We start from the raw sequence: 20,919 nt of genomic DNA, 5'->3' as shown, positions 1-20,919 counted from the left end.
GTATCTATCACACCTTCTAAATATTGTGTCTGCTGCTTCTTCTCAAGCCAAGGCAGACTGCTTGTTGATCAGAACTTGGGGTGAAGTCAGCATCAATGTTCAAGATAGCTTGTTTGCACATAGTATGTGTAACTTTGATGTCTGTAAAGGCTGCAATTGCGTGGAAAAATACAGCTTCTGAAGCAACATATGCTGGCATCCAGAGAACATCTATGTTTGTGGAAAGGTCTTGCTTATTTCAGCAAGACAAACCTCATTCTGCATGATTGATAGTGACATGTAGCTCCCTTGAACACATCCTAGCTGTTGCTGCAGCTCAGGAGGAAGAGCAGTTGTCTTTAACTCGAAAGTTGGGGGATAAATTCCAGGTTTCCCCTGATTGTGTGCCAAAGTGTCCTTGGGTAAGACACTGAACCCCATCTTGGTATATGTGTACATTGCTTTGGATGAAAGCTAAATGACTATAGAATAGAATAGAATAGAATAGAATAGAATAGAATAGAATAGAATAGAATAGAATAGCTCCAAATACAAAGTCTTCAAACTCTTTTTGAGATCATTTGTCTTTTATACACCAAGCAACAACTGGTTTCTGTGCAACTTCCAACTCTCTTGTACTTTCTATGTCTGTGTCTTTTTTAGACTGAGCCAAAATGAAAGTTGGAATTAACATAAATCTGCAGCCTATAAGTTAAAATTTTGGTAGATAGAAGAAAATTTGAGTTTCATATTGGTTCAATCCCACTGGAGATTGGGAATATATATATATATATATATATATATATATATATATATATATATATATATATATATATATATATATATATATATATATATATATATATATATATATATATTACACATTAAACTTATAAACACTTAAACATTGGAATTTGTCTTCACAGATTTATAAAGTAACATTCAATTTAACTGAATTTAATTTCAATCTTCTTGTCTTGCTGCTCATTGGAGCATCCAGTGGGACCAATATGACTTCTGACCTACAAGGGGAACAAAGGAGAAAGCTCCAACATGTTCTGTATGGCACTGTGGTAAACAGTTCATGCTGAAGGTAATGCTTTCAGGGTTAGGGGGCATCAGATGGGTGGGTTATTGTAACCAGTCAGAGTGAAGCAGCTACCTCATTTCAGTCCAAAGGAGGGATCTGATTGAGAAATGGCTTCCAGAGGGTTCAGAGAATGTAGGAGCATCGGCTAAAAGGGGGGGGGGGGCTGCCCCAGATAAAGAGGGTTAGCTGAGTAAACAAATAATAATGATAGAACAGTGTTGTTATTGTAAGAGCAAATAGCTGGCCTTAGCAAAGGAAATTCAGGCCTGATTTTCCCACAGTGGCGGAACAATCACATTCTGACTTGAAGCGCTGAACACATCTCAGGATATGAAATCCAGAAAGTGACAATAAAAGACAAGCAAATAAGGATCCAGTTCAGGTTACTGTTTGGAAAGCTACTTCTGGTTGCAGCAGGAGTTTATTATATTTATCAGATAGACCTTTGACACATATTTGACAAGTTCGGAGCGTTTCCATCTCACTACCGGCGAGCATTTAAGCCCGTTGATGTCACCTCGTCTGGGAGCCTTAATAAGAAACAGCACTGATGTCAGATTCTTCTTCAGCTCCCATCTGGATGAAATAAAACAAGTATGGCTGCTAAAAATAAGACTCCGCTTGAGATGATAACAAGGATTTAGTGCCATTTACTGTGTAAATATAGTGAGTGGTTGGCCTCAAATTCATATAGAAATTCCTTCCAACCTGGATGAGCTCCGACTTGTCCAAAAAAAAAAAAAAAAAAGGCTGTGATATTTTAAATGAAATATTTTATGTTTCTGAGTTATTGGAGTCTGCACCATATTTCAGACTACTTGACAAAGTGTGGTGAAGAGCTGCATTTAGAGGTCTCTGCTCACATTAATCCACAGAATAGATGCATTGGTGCGTGGAGGATCGTTTCAAGCAAAATCAATGCCATGACATGGAAACTGAAACGGAAAAAAAGGATAACTTTTTGTTAGCATCATGGACCATTTGCTATATCACGTTCTGTTTTGCTAAAACAGGTGACCAAATCACTAAATGTTATTCACTTATCAAATGCATTTATGTGGGAACTGTTCCGATTTATGGCCTTTAACCATTTAATACACCTGAAGCATTTGAGTCTCCTATTGTGTCCACAAGATGCAAGTATCATCTTTACAGAGACTACAGGAGGTTTTGTAAATCTGCCTTCAACAATCTGTTTTGGTTTATGCACTTTACACTGATCTTTTGCTTATATTTGGATCACGCTCTCCAAGTCATCCATATATGCATCCAAAACCCTACTTAGAAAAATATTTTAAGAACACATTCATTCATTTTCTTAGCCGCTTGTTCTAATTAAGGGTCGTGGGAAGCTGGAGCCTATCCCAGTTATGGGGTGAGAGGCAGGGTACACCCTGAATAGGTTCATTGCAGAATTGTAGGGACTGATGTTGAATAAAAACACAGTTATAAATACACTTTTTAGGCTTTTGGAGTGTTTTTCTGTGAGAATTTTATAACTGCATTTGAAACCGAAAGACAGGAAGTGACTTGGCAAAAGGGAGATGTTGTGCCCAAATAAAAGCACCCCTGTTGAGAAAAACGCCCATTTGCTTAGGAGCGCGGTAACAGCATTTCACCTGTAGATGGTGTGTTTCTGTTATTACCATAGACTGTATATAAAGGGATGGACAGAGTCTCTGTGACCTCACCCATAGGTCTCTGAAGAGCTGAATTGAAGCTCGGTGGGCATCTCCTACCGTCGCCATCTCGGCAGCGTCATGCACGTTGTCTCGCCCACGAAATACAAATATGGGCAAAGAGGTGGAGCTGAGAGGGGAGCCGTGAGCGTCATGGCGGATGATTGACATTGAGCGAACTCCGAGCTTTCTGTAGCTAAGAGCTAACCGAGCTAACCCCGAGATAATAGGAGCTAACCAGCTAACAGAGGTAAGCGGGCTAAAGCTAAGTCACTTTGTTAACTGGCTAAAAACCGCGGTTGTTCTACGTTCTTCTTACTTGAAGCGGGAGATTGGTACCTGTCAATCAAAAGTACACACCGCTAAATATGCCGAACTTCGAGATGAAATTACTTTTAAATGGGCGAGTTATAAAAAAAAAATCACTCCCCCCACAGTTGTCATGAAGGTAAACCTGACCTATAAACCGAAAATAGATTTTTGAACCAGGCTGTAAACATGTTTATTTCAGCCATGAAGTTGGCCTTTTTAACATGGGAGTCTATGGGGATTTGCTCTGTTTTGCAGCCAGTCCCTAGTGGATGAAGGGGGAACTGCAGTTTTATACGCTTTCGCATAGGCTTCACTTTTAACCGCCGGAGATTTCCGCTTGGTTATTACCCTAAAGGGATTTTAAAAAGTATTTTAAGCAAAAAATGTTAGAAAAAAAAAAAACAAATGACAAGTTAATGATGCTTACGGAGCAACTGCCACCTAAATATTAAATGCATTTGTATGCAACTGCAAGGGTTGAAATATTAGAATCCCTGTGTATACATTTCTATTAAAAGCCCTGCAGTTTCAGATTCATTGGCGAACATACATTATTAACAACCCAAGCTCACTGAGGACAGTTTTTGTTACAGAAATTCCTGGAGGCTGGGGTTTTCATAGGTGTACACCACCCAAGCCAGATCTGGTAAAGCCTTTCTGGCTGCTGGTTTCCCCCCCATCAGGTCACTGTTTTGGGGGAAAATATGCGCATTTTGCTTTCTGGTTTAGCTTTCACATTCCAGTAGGCCTCCGGATGGCCGTGAGTCTTTTTCACAAACCGAGAGATTGCCGCTACCCCCACAACCCATCTGGAAAGATGCACCCAGGCAAAACAAGGTAATCACATCCAAGAAATAATTCATGACCACACGCATATTCACTGCAAAGGGTCCTGCGGTAGAGGTCAGAAGTCACCACAACCCATCTCTTTCCATATTTTGTATTTTTCATCAAACAGGTATATCACCCCTCCCCCATGTAGAAAAAAAAGAAAAGAAACTACCACACTGTATTTTCACGCTGTCTCTGTCAGGATAGATTGGATATTTCGGATCCGATAAGCACGAATGGCACAGGTGGACTTGTGGATGACAGGATCAGCAAACAAACAGCCTGCTCTTGTCACATTACTATTTCACCAGTTATGGTTTCTCGCATGCCTCCGGGGCAATCTCAGTTCCCCGTCCCAAGGCGGGGAGAGAAAATCACAAGCTTGACATTACTCCTTTCTCAAGCAAAAATGCAACTCAACGCTTGCCTCGACATCTGCCTGGCACCTGGGTTGGCCAAGTCTGAGCAAAGACAGGGCCCTGTCAATAAATCAGCTTCTGGATTAAACAGAGGAGAAGCCGCTATAAAGCCAAGACCCGAAGCTAATGCACATGAACTGTCAGGGAATCTGACAGTGTCCCAGGCAAGAAATATCTCAACAAAAACACCCTTTGGAAGATACTTTAAGGTGTTTTTTTTTTTTTTTTTGCGGCTTGATTTGTTACCTGAGATGTTATTTTCTGTTGCCAGTTGAACTTTTGTAGACTAGGTAATGTTTTCTAGGTCATAAAGCAAAGCAAACACTGGCCAACGTGATGACAAAAGGAAAACTGTGAAGAGAAGAGACGAGCTGTTAAGTGGAGATAATGCTGAATGGATCCTCACAAGGACTTCTGCTCGGCCTCTAATGTGCCCAATTTCCCATGAAGGGGCAATCATTGCTCCTTTTCCAACCGTCTGTGCTCCTGTAAATGCTTGCGCTGCAGTGTTGCTTGGTTAGGTGTGGTGCCTGTCTGTTAAAACCTGCATTAACAGAAGCCTTAGCTTTGTGACCAACATCTGTTTAAAATCAGCCTTCTGCTTCGATCCCTACCTACTCCTGTCACCTTCCAAAAGACTTCTGTTTGCTTTTTTCACTTTCCTTTCACCTCAAACCGAGTAATACTTGCTGTAAATCAATTTTTTTATACACATTATTTACAGAAATAGGTAGCTGATTAAAGTCAAGTGATAACAGATTTAGCTTTCGGTGCGGCTTTCTTGGTTCTACGTTGAACAAAATCCACCTGAATGCCCCAACGGTACTTTTGCGTTAAGCACAAGATGGGGAAAAAGTCAATATATAGTTCGAGTCCTCATAGAAAATGACTTTAAAGTCCACCTTAAAATTCTGATTACTACATAAAAATGGATACCATGATTAGAGAAAGTAAATTCAAAGTCTTGGGGCTGTTTTTACTAATTTCAACCAACCAATTCTGGATTTTACCTTATGTATATATATAACCAAAAATACTGCACATATAATGTTGACGGTGGGAGACCAGATTTATTTATTTACATGCTCATGTTGAAAAATTCTCTCTGCAGCTTTTTGTTATTGCTGAATGTATAAAATGTATTTATGTACATTTATCACCTAACAATGATGTTTAGCCTAAACCAGGTCTCCCAAAGTCCAGGCTGCTACAAAGTGATGCTTTTTAAAGCTAAAAACACAGTGAGCAGATCTCAGATCTAGCAAGACAGAGTCCCAAAGTCTATGGGCAACAACCTCCTTTACTAATGTGGAAAAGAGTCATTTTGTTTAGTACTCGAATAAAAGCCCTTTAGTTTTTCAAGCTGAGGATTGATATTCATAAATGAACTATTTACTCAAATTCTTTTGTCGCCTGCTGAGCTTTTTCCCCTCATCCTTCTGAAATACAGAGTCTATATGTGATGCTCTTTTTGTACTAAAACATAAAGACTTTTGATTCCACTTTTTTGTTTAATAAGAACATTTTTTTACGTGAAAGTGGTCAGAGAGAGAGAGAGAGTAGGGGGAGTAACATGCTGCAAAGGGGCTCAGTCCTGAGCTGCTTACATTGAGGAACTTCATTATTTGAACATGAGGAACCTTTTTGTGCTTCTGAGCTATCTGGCATCCCTCTCAGCTGTTTTGAAAGTTCTTGCAGGTATCTAATTAATCATTTTCACTAAAGAAATTTTCATAATTTGTTACTTTGTGCTATTTTTAATCAAAGTTGGGGTTTAAAACAATCCAGTTTCTTCCTGTAAAAAACAAACAAAAAAAACCACAAATCAAAACTGTATTTCTTTGTTGTTTTTGTCTCACTGATCCTCTCCGACTCTCACTGGCTTTCTTTCTCCGACGGCACCCTCCCTTATTTTCCCTGTGCGCCTGTGGAGCTGTCAGTTCCAGGTTTCCCTTTTCATTTCTGTCATCGCCACTCTCCCTCCTGCTCCAACTACACCTGGCTGAATATTGGCCTCTGGATGATAATAAAACCCAGCAACCCCCAGGCTTGTAAAAAATTTGGGCACTGTCGCACAACAGATCTCCACCCTCCCCTACGCCGATTCCCATTTCCTAGATTCCCATCCTGTCTGGAACCAACATGGACACATGTGTATTTGTTTTTATATCCAAAGGCAACATTCCTCAACAGCTCCTCCCTTTTGGGTGTTTTTGCTCCCTTGAAACACAGACTGAATATTAAAGAAAATGGACTGAAAAACCACAGTTTTTTAAAAAAAAAAATTTATTTGTCCATACCAACGCATTTAATGTAACTAAATTTTTTATTCAGAATATTATGTGTTATATTTTTTTCCTCTGTGTCTGATTGGTTAAAATCAAACCAGCCTCAACTAATAGTTTCCAATTCACAACTCCAGTGACATTCTTGCCGCTTTCCTGTTCAGTGTGTAATTTTGAGAGCTCTCATTTCAAGAAATAAGCCACTGTCACTCAAGTTTTTCTGCTTAGGATGATAAGGAACATGACTTCCCCTGTTTTAAAGAAATTCAGTGAAAACATACAAATTCTCAAAGTGCACACACAGGCACTTCCATGTGATGCCTTAACCTGCTCTTTCACACTGGTAGCTCTGTGGAAATGGTCAAATAGCAATGTCAGATCTGATGTATTTCATTCCTCGGCTACTTTTTCAACTCTTCCCCCCTGTGAGATTTGACTCGTGAACAGCTTTGCTACTGTTCCCAACAGGGATGAATGGCCCGCTCTGTCAAACCCAAAGAGCAGAGGAGGAGCTGCAACGAACTGGGAGGGCTGTTAGAGTGTCGAACCTATCTTGATGTTTGGAAAGATAATCCGCGGGGATTTGGATTCCTCACGGTGGCAAGGTGTTGATGTTTGGGCTGGACTAGCCCGTAGGTGCTGCTGGAGGAGGAACATCAGATAAACCAAACTGTTGAAAGTCACCCTAACTGATGAACAGGCTTTTTGTATCTCAAGTAATCCATAGTCTCGGACACTCCTCCATTAGGGCCAGGTAGGGCAGATGAAGAATATCCTGCTCACTGGAGGCATTTGTTACACGAATGTTCTCAACTCAATGAGGCTACTGTATAAGCTTCCACTGCTTAACAGACTTTGAGGGTTTCAGTACAATCAGGCAGTGTAGTGCTCAGCTCCCATTCATTAGTGGTACAGTTTTATCCTATTTCCAGTTTGACAATAACACATTTTCTCTGTGTAGTATAGTTTAGGGGTTTCTTTTACTTAAGAAGCAAAACAATGACATATAGAGACCTGAGCTACAATATATAAGTGTTTTAATGTGTAATCCATTCTGACTCCTGACGTTCTGTATGCTACCAAATGTGACACTTTTAAACATGCCTAGGTTTCCAAGCTGGCAATGTAAAAATTACAAAACATATTACAGGGAAAGTGCTGGAAATATGAATGTTTTAACACCCTATTTTTACTGCTTAAATTACTTGTAAAGTCAAGGATGTCAACATAAAGACTAAAAGTCAAAGCAGAGACAAAAATAAGAGATAAATCCCCCTAAACTTCCTTACCGATCCTTGTTACTTGTTCATAAGGCAGCATGGTTGATGTGTTGGGGCGTGGATGAGAAGCGATGAGGAGGAAGTACAATAGGCAGGCAGATGTTAGGACAAGGACTGAACTATCAAAATGAACATCAACAAAAGTTGCAAAGGCAGGATGTTCTGTAAAATAAACTAAAAAATCTTAGCTTAGAACACATGGCATGACAGGCAGACTGAAGAACGAACCACAAAAAGAAGGACAGGAATCCGACCAGAAGTAAAGTAAAACTCAAGGAGTATTCCTTGCAAAGAAGGAGCGGTGAACTGACTGGATACACAACGTCATCCTTCATTGTAATAATTAAGACTGGTACAATGAAGTGGACTCAACTTGAATAAACTGGCCCTTGAAACCCAAAACCTACGAGAACTAAACCAAAACCAAACCATAGACAGTAGAATGTTTTCTTGAATGAAAACTGCAAATATGCAGCTGTAGAGCGCAACAAAGCAGCAAAATGCAACAGTGGAAGCAGCAGCTGTTGTCTACAGATTTTAAAGAAAAGCGTCTCAAAGGAATTTCAATCATGATGGGGGGGGGCGAGTTGTGATTGATTCCATCCATCACCCCCTTCTAGACAGCATTGGACAGCTTGAGAAATATAGAATGTTCCCCCAGGTCCAATTCTAGATGCTGTTATCTAATTTTACCTTCCTTAACAACAATGAATGATATCTGGGTTTAGCATCAACATGACTTCGAATGAAAGTTTTAACCATTTGTTTTAGAGGCTGTTGGTCAGTTGCTATACTTGCTTCATCTATGGAAGATCGGCATTTTATAACACTGGCATAACAGCACTCTGCTGGATCAGGTTTAAAAGGAGTTATTCAAAGAATCACAAAGCGCCCGCCTTTACTTCAAGTGCCAGTTTACCAAGGCTAAATCACTCATGACGAAAACTCCTGCCTGATATAATAGTTAGTGTATAGTTGGGGATTAGGCCATTAAGACACCCTTCCATTACACAATGCAACCCAACAATGAAGCGTGTTGTCTAATGAGGATGTCCTCTAAGTCCCATGGATTTCAAGCTTAGACAACAATTCAACAGTAAGCAAAAACGAGAGAAGGCATAAAGATTCAAGTTCTACTTTAAAATCTTTATTCTAATTAATGCTGAATTGACAGTTTTCGACCAAAACAAGCTTTTCTTTACAATGCAGCAACTGTTTGTTGTATAACAACTGAAGTTGATGAAGATGTCATGTGCGTCACTGACACCAAATCCTCTTGTAGATCAAGCTGACAGGACGCAGATCTCGGTATCTTTTCCCCAACATGAAAAATAAGATGCATTAACCCGAGCGGCTGCCCCTTGCACAGATAAACACAGTGGCTATCTGTGGAGTTATCAGGGTCTGAGGATATGAGAGCCTGATGGCTTTGTTGATATTATGAGACCAGGTCATTTGGGGTGTGAGTAAAGACCTGTGAGTGAAGGATCACCAGCTTAGAGCCGTAGAACATGCAGATAAGACTAATGAATTTAACCAAGGCTTAAAGATATGTGTGGACCTGATATGAGCAGAGGCAGGTTTCTAGACCTCTGCACACAAAGACAATTAGTCACACAGATAAGTTCATGGCTTTCTTTCAATAAGATCACAGTCATGAATTATACTGGCACATGTGTTTTCGCTGATGCTGATTAAATTTGCAGTGTTTTCATCTTTGCCGATATTGTCAGCATAAACTTGAGAGTATCGAATGGCAGCAGCTGTATCCTTGGCAGGAAACCAAGACTAACACTCATATCAGATGCGGCGGATCTGCCACACACACCTTGAGAAGTCACTGTCCTAATTTATTCTCAAGTGGACTATAAAAATACACTCAGAAAGAAGGCTTTGAGGTCTTTTGGCATAACCTTTGACTTACAGAAGTCCATATGCGAGCTTTGCTTTCCATCAAATCTGCAGCTTGGGGTTTTCGGTTACAGTCCCAGAGTCCTCACTGGCATGTCATCACCATGCGAAAAAACTCAAGGGAAGAAGAGAGAGGATAGTGAGGCAGGTCGGGTGCAGGGTTAGGGAGGATCAAGGTCCTGACCTTGTCTTTGGCAGGGTCTAATTCCCAGGGGCTGCAGACCGCTACAAGGTGTCTTATCAGTAACGGCAGACTGAGCTTCTGATCTGCAGCCACATCAAGGTGGTGGGACTTCAAGAAATGCATCCTGACCTCTGCAGCAGCTAGGTCAGAGTTTTATCGAGCTAAAAGTTTCTTCTTTTTTTTTTTTTTTCCATTCAACCCCAAAGCCGCTTATATCTGAACCTTGTAATGGATGTGATTTCACCTTTAATCTTCAAAAAAAAAATGTGAAAGAGAGTGAAGCATCGAGGAATTGCATGGGTGAATAATACATCTGATGTCTTATGGGTCTCCTTGCATGTTTGTTTAGCTTTCCCATAAATCTGTGGTTAGATTAAAACTACCGCTCTGCTCTTTGCTTCAACAAAATAGGGGGGATGGTGGTTTTTTAAATTTCATAAACCTGCAGAATCAGTTGGGAGAGGGCTCCATGTGGGACTTGAACCATAACACAAGGCAGAGAGGATCGCCACTCAGATCGCATCCTTCAAACACACACATGTGAGTAAACATGACCGGATAAACATTACTGAGAAGCTGCGGTCATGGAGAAGGAACATCAGCAAACATATTACCTGTCAGGTTAACGCGAGCTTAGCCGCCGCTCTCATCACAGCAGCAAACGTCTAAACTGTGGAGCTGGATTTCATCAAACGCTAAAAGAAATTTGAATTTAACATGTAGTGGTTTCAGAACAGAAAGCAATTCAGAAAATGGAACAGTTAAAAAAAATGGAGGAAAAAAAATCAGCATTAAGCATTTAAGAAAACACAAGAAAACCAGTTTTTGGAGGAAAATGAAAAAGGGAGCGCCAACAGCAAAAGCAGAACAGCTCAGCAAGAGGATAAGCAACGTCACAAACAGTCAGCTCAGAAAACAGTAGAAGGCAAAACGACTTCAGAAGCACAAGGAAGTAGAACCCACAAAAATGGTAGAAACAAAATGCATTTAAAAACATTTTTCCTTAATATTGCAATTGCATTTTTTTCAAATTATTTGGATTGTTATTGTGTTTTCTGAAACGGACTAATTCAGTTTTGGGTTTTATTCATTTTTGTTTTGTTTTATTTGCAAATGTGTTTTTTGCACTTCTGACCCACTTTCGACTTGTCTTCCAAAATTCTCTCCAAACTGATATTTTCATTCTCATGTGACTAAAAAACTGTTTTATTTTTATTTTATTTTTTAATTTTGGACCGTTAGTGCCTTCTAAATAAAATTAAGATGACACAAAATTTGGGGAATTTGTCTCATCATATTTAAGATCACATAGAGCAGCCAATCAAATTTAGCCCTGCTCCGATAGCGCCATGAATGTCAGATCTGCACACATCTTCTAGCTGTAGTAAAGTTCATTCTAATTTTTCTAAAAGCCTTTTTATAATTTAGTATCGGATGTTATTACATCCTCATTTCATAGCTCTTAGCGCAACTGTAAAGAATCATTGGACTGCACTTGGGTCGTAAGACCACCGGTCCACAGAAATACGCTGTAGATAAAGTCTCAGGTCACTGAATTCAGTTCTTTTTAGTCTACACGTGAGTACCTGGTCCTCATGGGAACGGTGCAGCTTTCACTCATGCCGTAAAACCGTCAGAAATAATGCCCAGCTCAAGATGTAACACGCAGCATTACATACATGAGTCATGCCTTAAATCTTTTCTAAATGGCTTCCCATTTCACATGACAACAAGCATTCCTTGCATTTTTTTTCACGTGTGCGGAGGATTATTTCAGTGCCCTATCATTAGGAGAGGTCTACGTGATGACAATATAGACTCAGACAGCTTTTCTTCACTTTGATTGCGGTCTGTAAATATTTCCCCTGGCGCTAAGCTTTCACGATGAAGGCTGACTTTTGCTAAGCAGCCCAAGTCGGCATGGGATCGTGCTGCTAGTGGTGTTTCAGAGTTCCCAGCTTCTTGATTAAAACATCACGTTTTAGGTGATAGACTGGCACATAGGTGTTGGTACCCCAGATGTTTGTGCTTTTTAATTTTTAAGAGACTTTCCAGTTTCTTCAGAACATGCATTATATTTTACTGCTTTACTTCTAGCTTCTTTCCTTCAACTCACCCCTCAAAGGACCAATTATAAGAGAACCACGGTTGCAACCATTTGGCTTTGGCTATTGATGTTAGAGCCAGGAGTGACTACTTTCCTTCAGTTCAACCTCAGAGGACGAATTATGAGATCGCCATGGTTTCAACCATTTGGCTTCGGCTTTACACGTGGAAGCCAGAAGTGACTATAACTTCGGAAACTTTGCTAATGGCCCTCCAGCTTTCATCCGATTGGCATTTTGGCACTCCAAGCAAAACAGATGGGTTTGGGGCATCATTGTTGACTCCTAACATGGAGGATTTGTCATGCCGAGTTAGTTTAAATTAATCAAATTAGCGATAAGAAATGATGGGCAGAATATTAGTTAATGTTATTTTCTGGTCATTTTTTAAAATCTATGGACAGAAATTTAAGAAAAATCCACACCATACTGTGCTGGGAAACCTCTGTAACAGCCTAATTCACCTAATGGTCACTAAAAGTGTGCTTGACTCCGTGGGAAGCCTGGGCCTTTGCCTTGTTCTCTTGGCATCGGCTCGAACTGCTGGTGATAACTGCAGTTTGAGCGGCAGTCTCAGATGTGCTGTAAGTGCTTCAAGAGCAGCAGTGGGAAAACGGCACAACAGGAGGAGACAAAACAACTGCACTTACTGTATTTAGAGCAGCAGCTTGTGTGCCTGTACATCTGGCCTGTTGAGACTTTGCTGTCAAGGCCACAGGTTAAAAAAAGCCCATGCAGCGATGACAGACGTACTTTTAGTCTAGTCAGGCCTCAGAGGCAGTTCATAGAGAGGTCAGGATTAGTCCAAATATTGCTCCAGGCAAATTAAGTGAGTCATGGCAAGTATTTAAAAAAAAAAAAAGAAAAAAAAAAAGGAATCTTGCAAAGTCCTCAAGCTCCTAACCCTGCTATTTTTGTTTTTATTATGATGAGATAATGGTTTGAAATATGTTCCATCATCAAAAACCAGGAGGTTAATGTAAATATAATTCATGCAAATAATAAAATTAGAAAAAAAACTGAAAGCTGAAACTTCACCTAAAAGGAAGATTTGTACAGCAAAAGCAGAATAATAGAACAACTGAATTGACTTTCAGGGTTTGGTTTGATTTGGGGAAGATTTTACAGATTTTGTTTATTCATAATCGATACAAAAAAGGAAATATTGGTACACAAGAATAAAAAAAACTCACCTTGATCATCTGATGAGTTTGGGAAAACAGGTCTAACTAAATTAGACTTCTTGAGATGCTGAGGAAAAAAATAATCAAACAATTTGGTAATCTCCAAACAGCATCATTAAAATGATTTTTTTTAAATGGTTAGTCAGAAATTTCATAACTCCATCTATCCATCCATCCATCCATCCATTATTCTTCCGCCTCTTTAAGGTTGTGTCACACTGGCAACAGGTTCAAGTAGTGGTCCCAGACACCCATCTCTCCAGTTCCTCCTGGAGGATCCTAAGACATTCTAAGTCTTGAAGGGGTATACATCCTCCCTTCACTGGGTCTTCTATCTGCACCATGGTCTCCAGACAGTGGGATGTACCCAGAAAACCTCCAAAGGCACCAGGAGGCACCTTAACCGGATGCCTGATCCACCTCAGCTAACTTCTTTGATACAGATATGTAGAAACTGATTGTTCAGGCTGAGCCTGACCACCTTGATGAAGCTCTTTTCACCAGCTTGTAACTGCAATATCAATCTTTCCTTTGTTATCCGCATCTCAGGACCATATGGGGAGGGTTGGAACGTAGGTAGACCGAAGGCTTCGTCTTTCAGCTTCTCTCTTCACTACAAGCGACTGTTGCAGCAGCATCATTGCTTCTGGTGAAACTGTAATCCTTTTGTCAATCTTTTGTGATTAAGATCCCAGGACACTTAAACTCTTCCACTTAAGGCTATGATTCTCTCCAGACCCAGAGGGAGCACGCCACCCTTTTCCGGTTGAGAATCATGGTTTTGTGTAATTCTGCAAACAACCACGTCAACAAGACATACTCTTGTGCTATAGTTGATTACATCGGTGTTAGCTTTTTATGCAGGAGCAAATAAGGTTTATATTAGACAGTCAGGTGCTTAGAGTTCAAAGCATATTTGGCTTGCTGTAAATTTCAAACCAGTTCAGGTAAAAATTGATAGGAGAGGGTGCGTAGAAAGAAACAAAACTGGACAAATGTGGTAAAGACGGCTAAAGAGAAAATAAAGTATGTATCTTAAAAAGGTATTTGGAGCAAACCTGGAGAATTTTCCACAGTTAAATAAACCCAATGGACTTTTTCATGCGCGTCTTTTAAGAAAAATCCATGATGTGAACTGGGAGGATTGGCTCCATTTTTCAAGTCGGTGTACTCAGTGTGGGGTTGTAAATCGATTGGAGAGCGAGACCATTACAGAGGCTGCTGTTTTCAGCTACATTACACAGTGTAAGATAAGGTTTCAGAAAGTTGTTCTTCAGAAATGTGTGTTATGATATAGTGTGTCACCACAATCATTCCATTTCCACAAGGACTAAAACTTATTTACTACACTGTACCTCAACGGGACTTAAAATCTACAGCTACAGTGTTTGTTTTCCCTCTTCCTGTTGATTCCTTTGGAAAGGAATGAAACAGACTGAGGTTTTCTCAGAGGGGGTTTATTTTTTGACTAATTAGAGAGCTGACAAGAAAAGTAGAGCAGGCGAGGGAGCTTCAGTCGCAGTAAATGTAAAATGAATGTGTACTTTATGACACAGAAGTGAATGGGCCACAGTCACTGCTATTTTTCATTCTCCTAGACTGACAGTCCTGGCTGAAGGGAATCCCCATTATTCAATCTTGCTTCATAAGCACATGACCGGAAATCAATGGCGAGCATCTGTCCCTCTGAGATAACCATTTACCCAGGAGATCTGTCATGAGCTGTCAAGCAAACATCTAATTAATTAGTCTTAAACCTGCACCGCACTGATCTGACAGCATCAAGTCACAACTGGCCCGGTGTGAGAAAACGCAGATGTTTGAAGTACATTGGCCTATTTCTTACATTAACAACCCCCCTGTCTGCTATATGTAGTCAGACCACGATGAGGCAAATCATTAGAGCAAAGCCAAGAAATCCTAACATCTGTTCTGTCCATTGTACTCTAAGCTTTAGCTCATTTCTGTAACTCAGTAGCACACTTTTAGTGAGTGTGGGCTATTCCCAGCTGACATTACACAGCTGGGCTCGCTTTGGGGCCAGCCGTTAGAAGTTACCCAGAGGTGCTTCTGGAGTTACACACACAGAGAATGAGACCAAACTGATCAATCTCACCTTTTAAAAAGTATTTGACAGCAAATTGTGAATGCATAGTCTGATATTTTGCAGCATCTTCTGCACATATTTGGTACTGACTATCATTTGGCTGATTTAGGTCTAAGTAAACCTTTTCTGCCCTTCTTGCAGGAGTACATGGATGCCAACAAATGTATCAACGAGCTTCTCAAGCAGCTCGAGGAGGAGCGGCAAAATGTCAGAAGGTAAGGGGTTTCACAAGATTTCTGGACAGATGTTTTATTGCCTGAGGATATCAGCAGCTGCCTGTAATCCATTCCCAGGCAAAGGCAGCACAACAATGTTATTTGGCTCTGAGAAAGAGACAAGCTTTGTACACTGTTCCTGAATAATGCTTTTTGTGTTGGAAACACACTGAAAGTGGCAGACAAAAGAGAGACTCTGCGCCCAGTGTGGGGTTGACTGGGGACATTCCTCATGGAGGTCCTTTAGAGCAGATTTGTCCAGACAATGGGAGTGAAGAGCTTATGGAGATGCCAATCTAATGACCTTGTCCCCTCCATGCTCCTATCATCCTAAGCTTTCTTATGACGCACTGCTCCAATAGAAGAAAAAGACAATTTTTTAAACTTCAACCTCTTTTGTACAAACCTCTCTCCATCTCAATGGAGCTGTATTCCCCCAGCTCAAAGTAATTTTCCCCCTGAGTAAGCAGAGAGGGTTTGGGGGTTGGACAGAGGGGGATAGAGGTCTCCGAGTGGGTGGCAGGGGTGAATGAATGACCACTGACCATCCTTTTTACTAGCCCAGAGCAGCCCCTTAATAAGGGAAGTGATGTGTAAAGGAATGACCCTTAAGTCATCCCCACCCCTCTTTATAAGACACCTTCTGTGACAGCCATAGTGACCTAATAGCCACTTAGAGTGACCAGAATGTCTCAGTATGAACTGACCTGTGGTTGCACCACAGGGCCAAATGCTTTGAGCCATGAACTTGTACCAATTCCAAGTGATAAGGGTGGTTGTTTAACCCACAGCTACACATTATGTGTCTGGTAAATAGATGATCTAAGATATCACCAGCAATTTCTACTCACAAACATGATGTTTTTTGTGTTTGATTTATATGTGAAGTAAGCTGTAAGATGGTGCACGTACAAGGTAATGTTTTGGCGGTATTTGCTGTTCCTGCTGGTATCGGTTCTCTTCTATAAGGTAATGTAGCAGAACTTGGGTTTTTGTACTCTCCTGATTTGTGGTTGCTACCTGGTTATTTGGCTATACTATGGTTTTGTGTTATTGCCTGTAGAGTTATAAAATAAATGGTTATTCAACCATAAAACATAAGTCTTTTCCTATCGAAGTTGGCTACTTTTCTCATCTGCTTAAGGCAAAACTGTCATACTCACAAAGGACAACTGTAGAAAGAAGAAAACATCTTAAAAACTTAGCCTACCTGGTGAATGCTAGATTTGTGAATACAAAGTCTGTCAGTAAAAGTACTGGTTGGTAATTGGTCTATCTAAAATGCTTTCGATCTCTATTTTTTTGGAATCTTTCACATTGCAGTTTTGTTAACAAGATGCAAACAATATTTAAAATTTGGAACAAACCCTGGTTTTTGGGCAAGTATGTAAAGCTCTCATTAGGAGGTAAGAGGGCCGGTGGTGGAATAAGTCAACAACGCACTGGTATGTGATGCACTGGAAGTGAGACTGAGCTGGTTTGTCTGAAAGGAAGTGCCATTTACAAAGATCCTTTTGTTTAGCGCAAGGCAGTGACAGATACCCCTGCAAGGAGGTTTGCACATCTGAGATGTAATCATCTGATTGTTTAAACAAACCAATTCATATGGCTCTGAACATTTCATGTCTTTGATGTAGAGTTAGGATGAAAAAAAAAGGAAAAAAAAACACCACCAAGCAGGATTTGTTTCCATTTCATCTCTGCCGTTGTTTGATTCACAGTGGCGACAAGGATGATTGACTTCACAAAGGCTTTTGTTCAGCTAAAACACAGACCTCGAGTTATAAAAAGAACGCCTCCTTCCCCTTATTAGGCAGCATCTCACGACTCTGTAGATGTCTCCCTCCACCCCTAAGAATACGAGGCCCATCAATCCATCAAGAACTGAAAGGGAAGCCCTTACATTCCTCTAGTTCCCTGCATCCTTTCTTCACGACCCACTGACCTACTGCATTCATGTCTCTCATTGTGCCATATTATTGAGCAGTTTCACACTGGTGCAGAACACATATTGGACAATTATGGCTTGTTGTAGTTGCAGAAAATAAGATGTTCCAATACATTGTTAAGTAGGCTACTTTCAGAGCCAACTTTCGAGTCTACAGGTGGTCGGTGCCTACAAATGAAAATTCATCGTTTGATTATATGAATCAAATCAAAGACAGTTCCAAGCTTGTTTTTTGATGCATCAAAAACATCTGCTGCAGGCTCACCCCCACACGTATACCGTCTCTATAACTCGGTCGTGGCGTCATTGCTCGATGAAGCACAAAACCCCAGTGGGACGCTGGCCGGGCTTTCCTGCTTGCTCTATTCAATGTGACCACGTCCTTGACAGACGGAAACAAAAGCTCCACAGCACAGTGTCAACATCATATGGAGCAAATCCAAATTTGGCCGCACCAGATGCAACGTACAGTCGGACGCTGACCCACAGTTTCCAGTTATTCATCATTTGTTTGTAGTGCGGTCTCATTAAATATGATTAAATGTCTTTTCAGTGGATCTCATTGGCCTTGAAATGTTGCTGACGTGCAGTCGTGTTGAGTATATTAGATGTGTTCAGGAAAATAAAGTTTATGAGTGACTTGTGCTGAGTGACAGATATGCGTGGGAGGAACATATGGATGCTCCGTAGCGCTAAAAGGCATGACGGGCGGGGATGAGCTAGCATGACCTCTTTCTGGCAAGCTGCTGCGTCAAGGCACCGTGACCACGTAATCTTCCCAGTGGATTAAAACAATGCAGATTAGATATTTTCTCTCTATCTCTTCTTTCCTGCTTTTGATGCCCCACTGTGCTGAGCTGGTCTTTGTTGGTTCTGTTTTCTTTTTTCCATAGATCTTTGTTTGACCTTGTTTTTTTTTTTTCTCATACACCATAGCTGGCCGCTATTTGGTCACACAACCCAAAGCAGGCTTCACCTTCCATATTCTCCTTGCTGCTGCAGATGGTGCTCATCTGTGACCCTTTCCACACCTTTGAGGACAGGGAGGGGCAAAAGAGTGGAAGGCAGAGGGTGTAAGGGGTGGACTCAGCTGGAGGTGCACAGGGCTTAGGACAGGTTGTGTAAAAGCAGGAGACTGCAGCTGCAGCTCAAGCAGAGGAGACATAAGTGATGACATCTGCTGATCAATAATTTGGCATGTTCGTGGTGGCTTCAAAGACAGCAGAGATAGAAAGAGGAGGTCAGATCAGCTGCGGGATTAGACGTAACAGGACTGGCTTTGAGTAAGTGAATTTGCCTGTGGGTAGAATTGAGAAATGGACACGTCTTGCCGTTTAACGGCTCAACATTGTGGCCCGTTTGTTTTCCACATCTGATCAAGGATGGAGATTGCCATTTTAAAAGCCACAATTGCAAGACGGGATGTGTTGGACTTTGAAATGGTGGCTTCATTTTTTTTTTTTGTTTTTTGGCCATTCTCATTACTTGCGTAGCATTGGGCTCCAACTCTTTAAAAATGTTTTCAGATGTTCAGACTTTTTCGAACCCCCTCATCATTTTAATCAACAAAAACAGCAGCAGTTAAAAAGTTAAAAATGAATGAGTTAGTGTATGCCCACAAGAGAATAAAAGACCACAGGAGTGCAAAGCTGGGAAACAGCTTTACCAATCTGGACCTTGCTGATGTTACTACAAGGCATATCTAGCCTCAAAGACGCCTGTGTGCTGCCGGCGGTCTGAGCCAGATGAAAGACTGTAATCCTCAGCTGAAGTATGCAGCCAAGCCTGTTCCGTCGATGAAGAGGTGGATAGGGTTCAACCTCCCGCAAACCCTTAAACGCCCATGAGGATCTGCCGTCTCGCTTGGGCAAGAGCCATGCATTTTACAACTTTAATTGGATAAGTTGACCAGTCTAATGCAATAATTTGATCACGCTAAGCCCAAAAGAGATCTAATACACTCTTAAAGTGTATTTGTGCGCCCTCTGAAGTGAATGACTGAGTCTAATCCATCTATTAGAGGTCACTTTACGGACCCAGAGTCCAGACTCCAAAATATCTTAAAGGAGCAGTTAGTGGGTAAATAAAGACATTGGAACCTTGAAACACTGCTGGAATTTCTTTTCCCCAACCTTTAGTTCTTTTTCCCAAATAAAAAGCTTGATTAAAGCTTGTGGATACAAACTATGAGGCTAAAACATGAGGTAATCATCTCCGAAATGCTCCTCTCTCATTGCTGCTACCTCTAATTCCCAACATCTGTGTGTTGGAATGTTTGCAGGACTTGACATGGCGGTGCATCTTGTTGATCTTTACCACACTTGACAGTGAGGAGTTTAGTGCAAAGCTGGCAATGAACTCCCTGAAGCAATTAGTGAAGGAGGTGACAATGTGGGTGCCCTGTGACACTACAGTAAGCACTCTCTGGTTGATAGAAGCGAGGATATACAAACTATCTCTCGTTCCTCAAGCCCCCCCGCAGCCTTGTAAATGCCAAACGCTGCAGCTCTGATTCATGTGCAGATTCAGGGTGCGGTGGAAGTGCATGCGTCGGTTTTATGGAGCTTATGAGAGGAAGAGGTTAATCGAATGGTTTAATGAAGCCTTTTACTGATGCTCCCTCAAGGTCATTTTCATAGCTAAAGCAGACTGCTCCCTCCCCCTACACACATCATTCACTAAAAACCCTGATGTTTCTATTTCTTTAGTTAGTGTAGATAAAGTTGTACTTACCTTTTAGTAATATATGAAATATGCCCTTCCCACATGACCATAAAAAGGGCCCACAACCTTCACTTTAAAGCAAACAAACTCAGTCTGTCGAAAAATCAGTAATAATGCTTATCATACAATAGTTCTCTAAGTATCTCCATCCCCCTTCTTTTTGCAACTTTGACTGCAATGCATTCACCATCCTTTTTATTACGTACGCTTTGCTATTATTCTATTCTATTCTATTCTACAGTCATTTAGCGGACGCTTTTATCCAAAGCGACTTACATACACGCTAATACCACGATAGGCACATCAGGGGCAACTTAGGGTTCAAGACACTTCAGCACATAGTCAGGGGAAGCCTGGAATCGAACTCCCAACTCCTCAGCTACATGCCGACCGCTCTTCCTCCTGAGCTACTGCTGCCCTATTACCAGTTTGGATCCCCGTTTGCCTTCAAAACTGCCTTAATTCTTGGTGTCAGAGTCAACATGCTGTTGGGGTCACCCCTTCAAGATTTTGCACCATATTGACATGATAGCATCACATAGTTGCTGCAGATTTGTCAGCTTCACAGCCACGATGAGAATCTCCTTTTCCAACACATCCTAAATGTGCTGCGATCTGGTGACTGTGGAGCACAGTGAACTCATCTTCACGTTCAAATAAACCAGT

General features: G+C 41.0%; 1 protein-coding gene across 1 annotated transcript in view; it reads left to right on the top strand.

Annotated features, from left to right (window-relative positions):
- The window catches only part of LOC306774021 (nck-associated protein 5-like), a gene marked incomplete at its 5' end in the record, with an annotated part of 155,014 nt that overhangs the window by 38,660 nt on the left and 95,435 nt on the right, over window positions 1-20,919 (top strand). The window contains one exon of the mRNA XM_079263990.1: window positions 15,508-15,581. Within this exon, the coding sequence (XP_079120116.1) occupies window positions 15,508-15,581 (74 nt within the window). The remainder of the gene's footprint in view (window positions 1-15,507; window positions 15,582-20,919) is intronic.

The sequence above is a fragment of the Telmatherina bonti genome (assembly GCF_933228915.1).
Source record: "Telmatherina bonti genome assembly, chromosome: 24".
NCBI lineage: Eukaryota > Metazoa > Chordata > Actinopteri > Atheriniformes > Telmatherinidae > Telmatherina > Telmatherina bonti.
The sequence above is the reverse complement of the archived record's forward strand: the minus strand, read 5'-3'. Positions and strand labels throughout refer to the sequence as shown.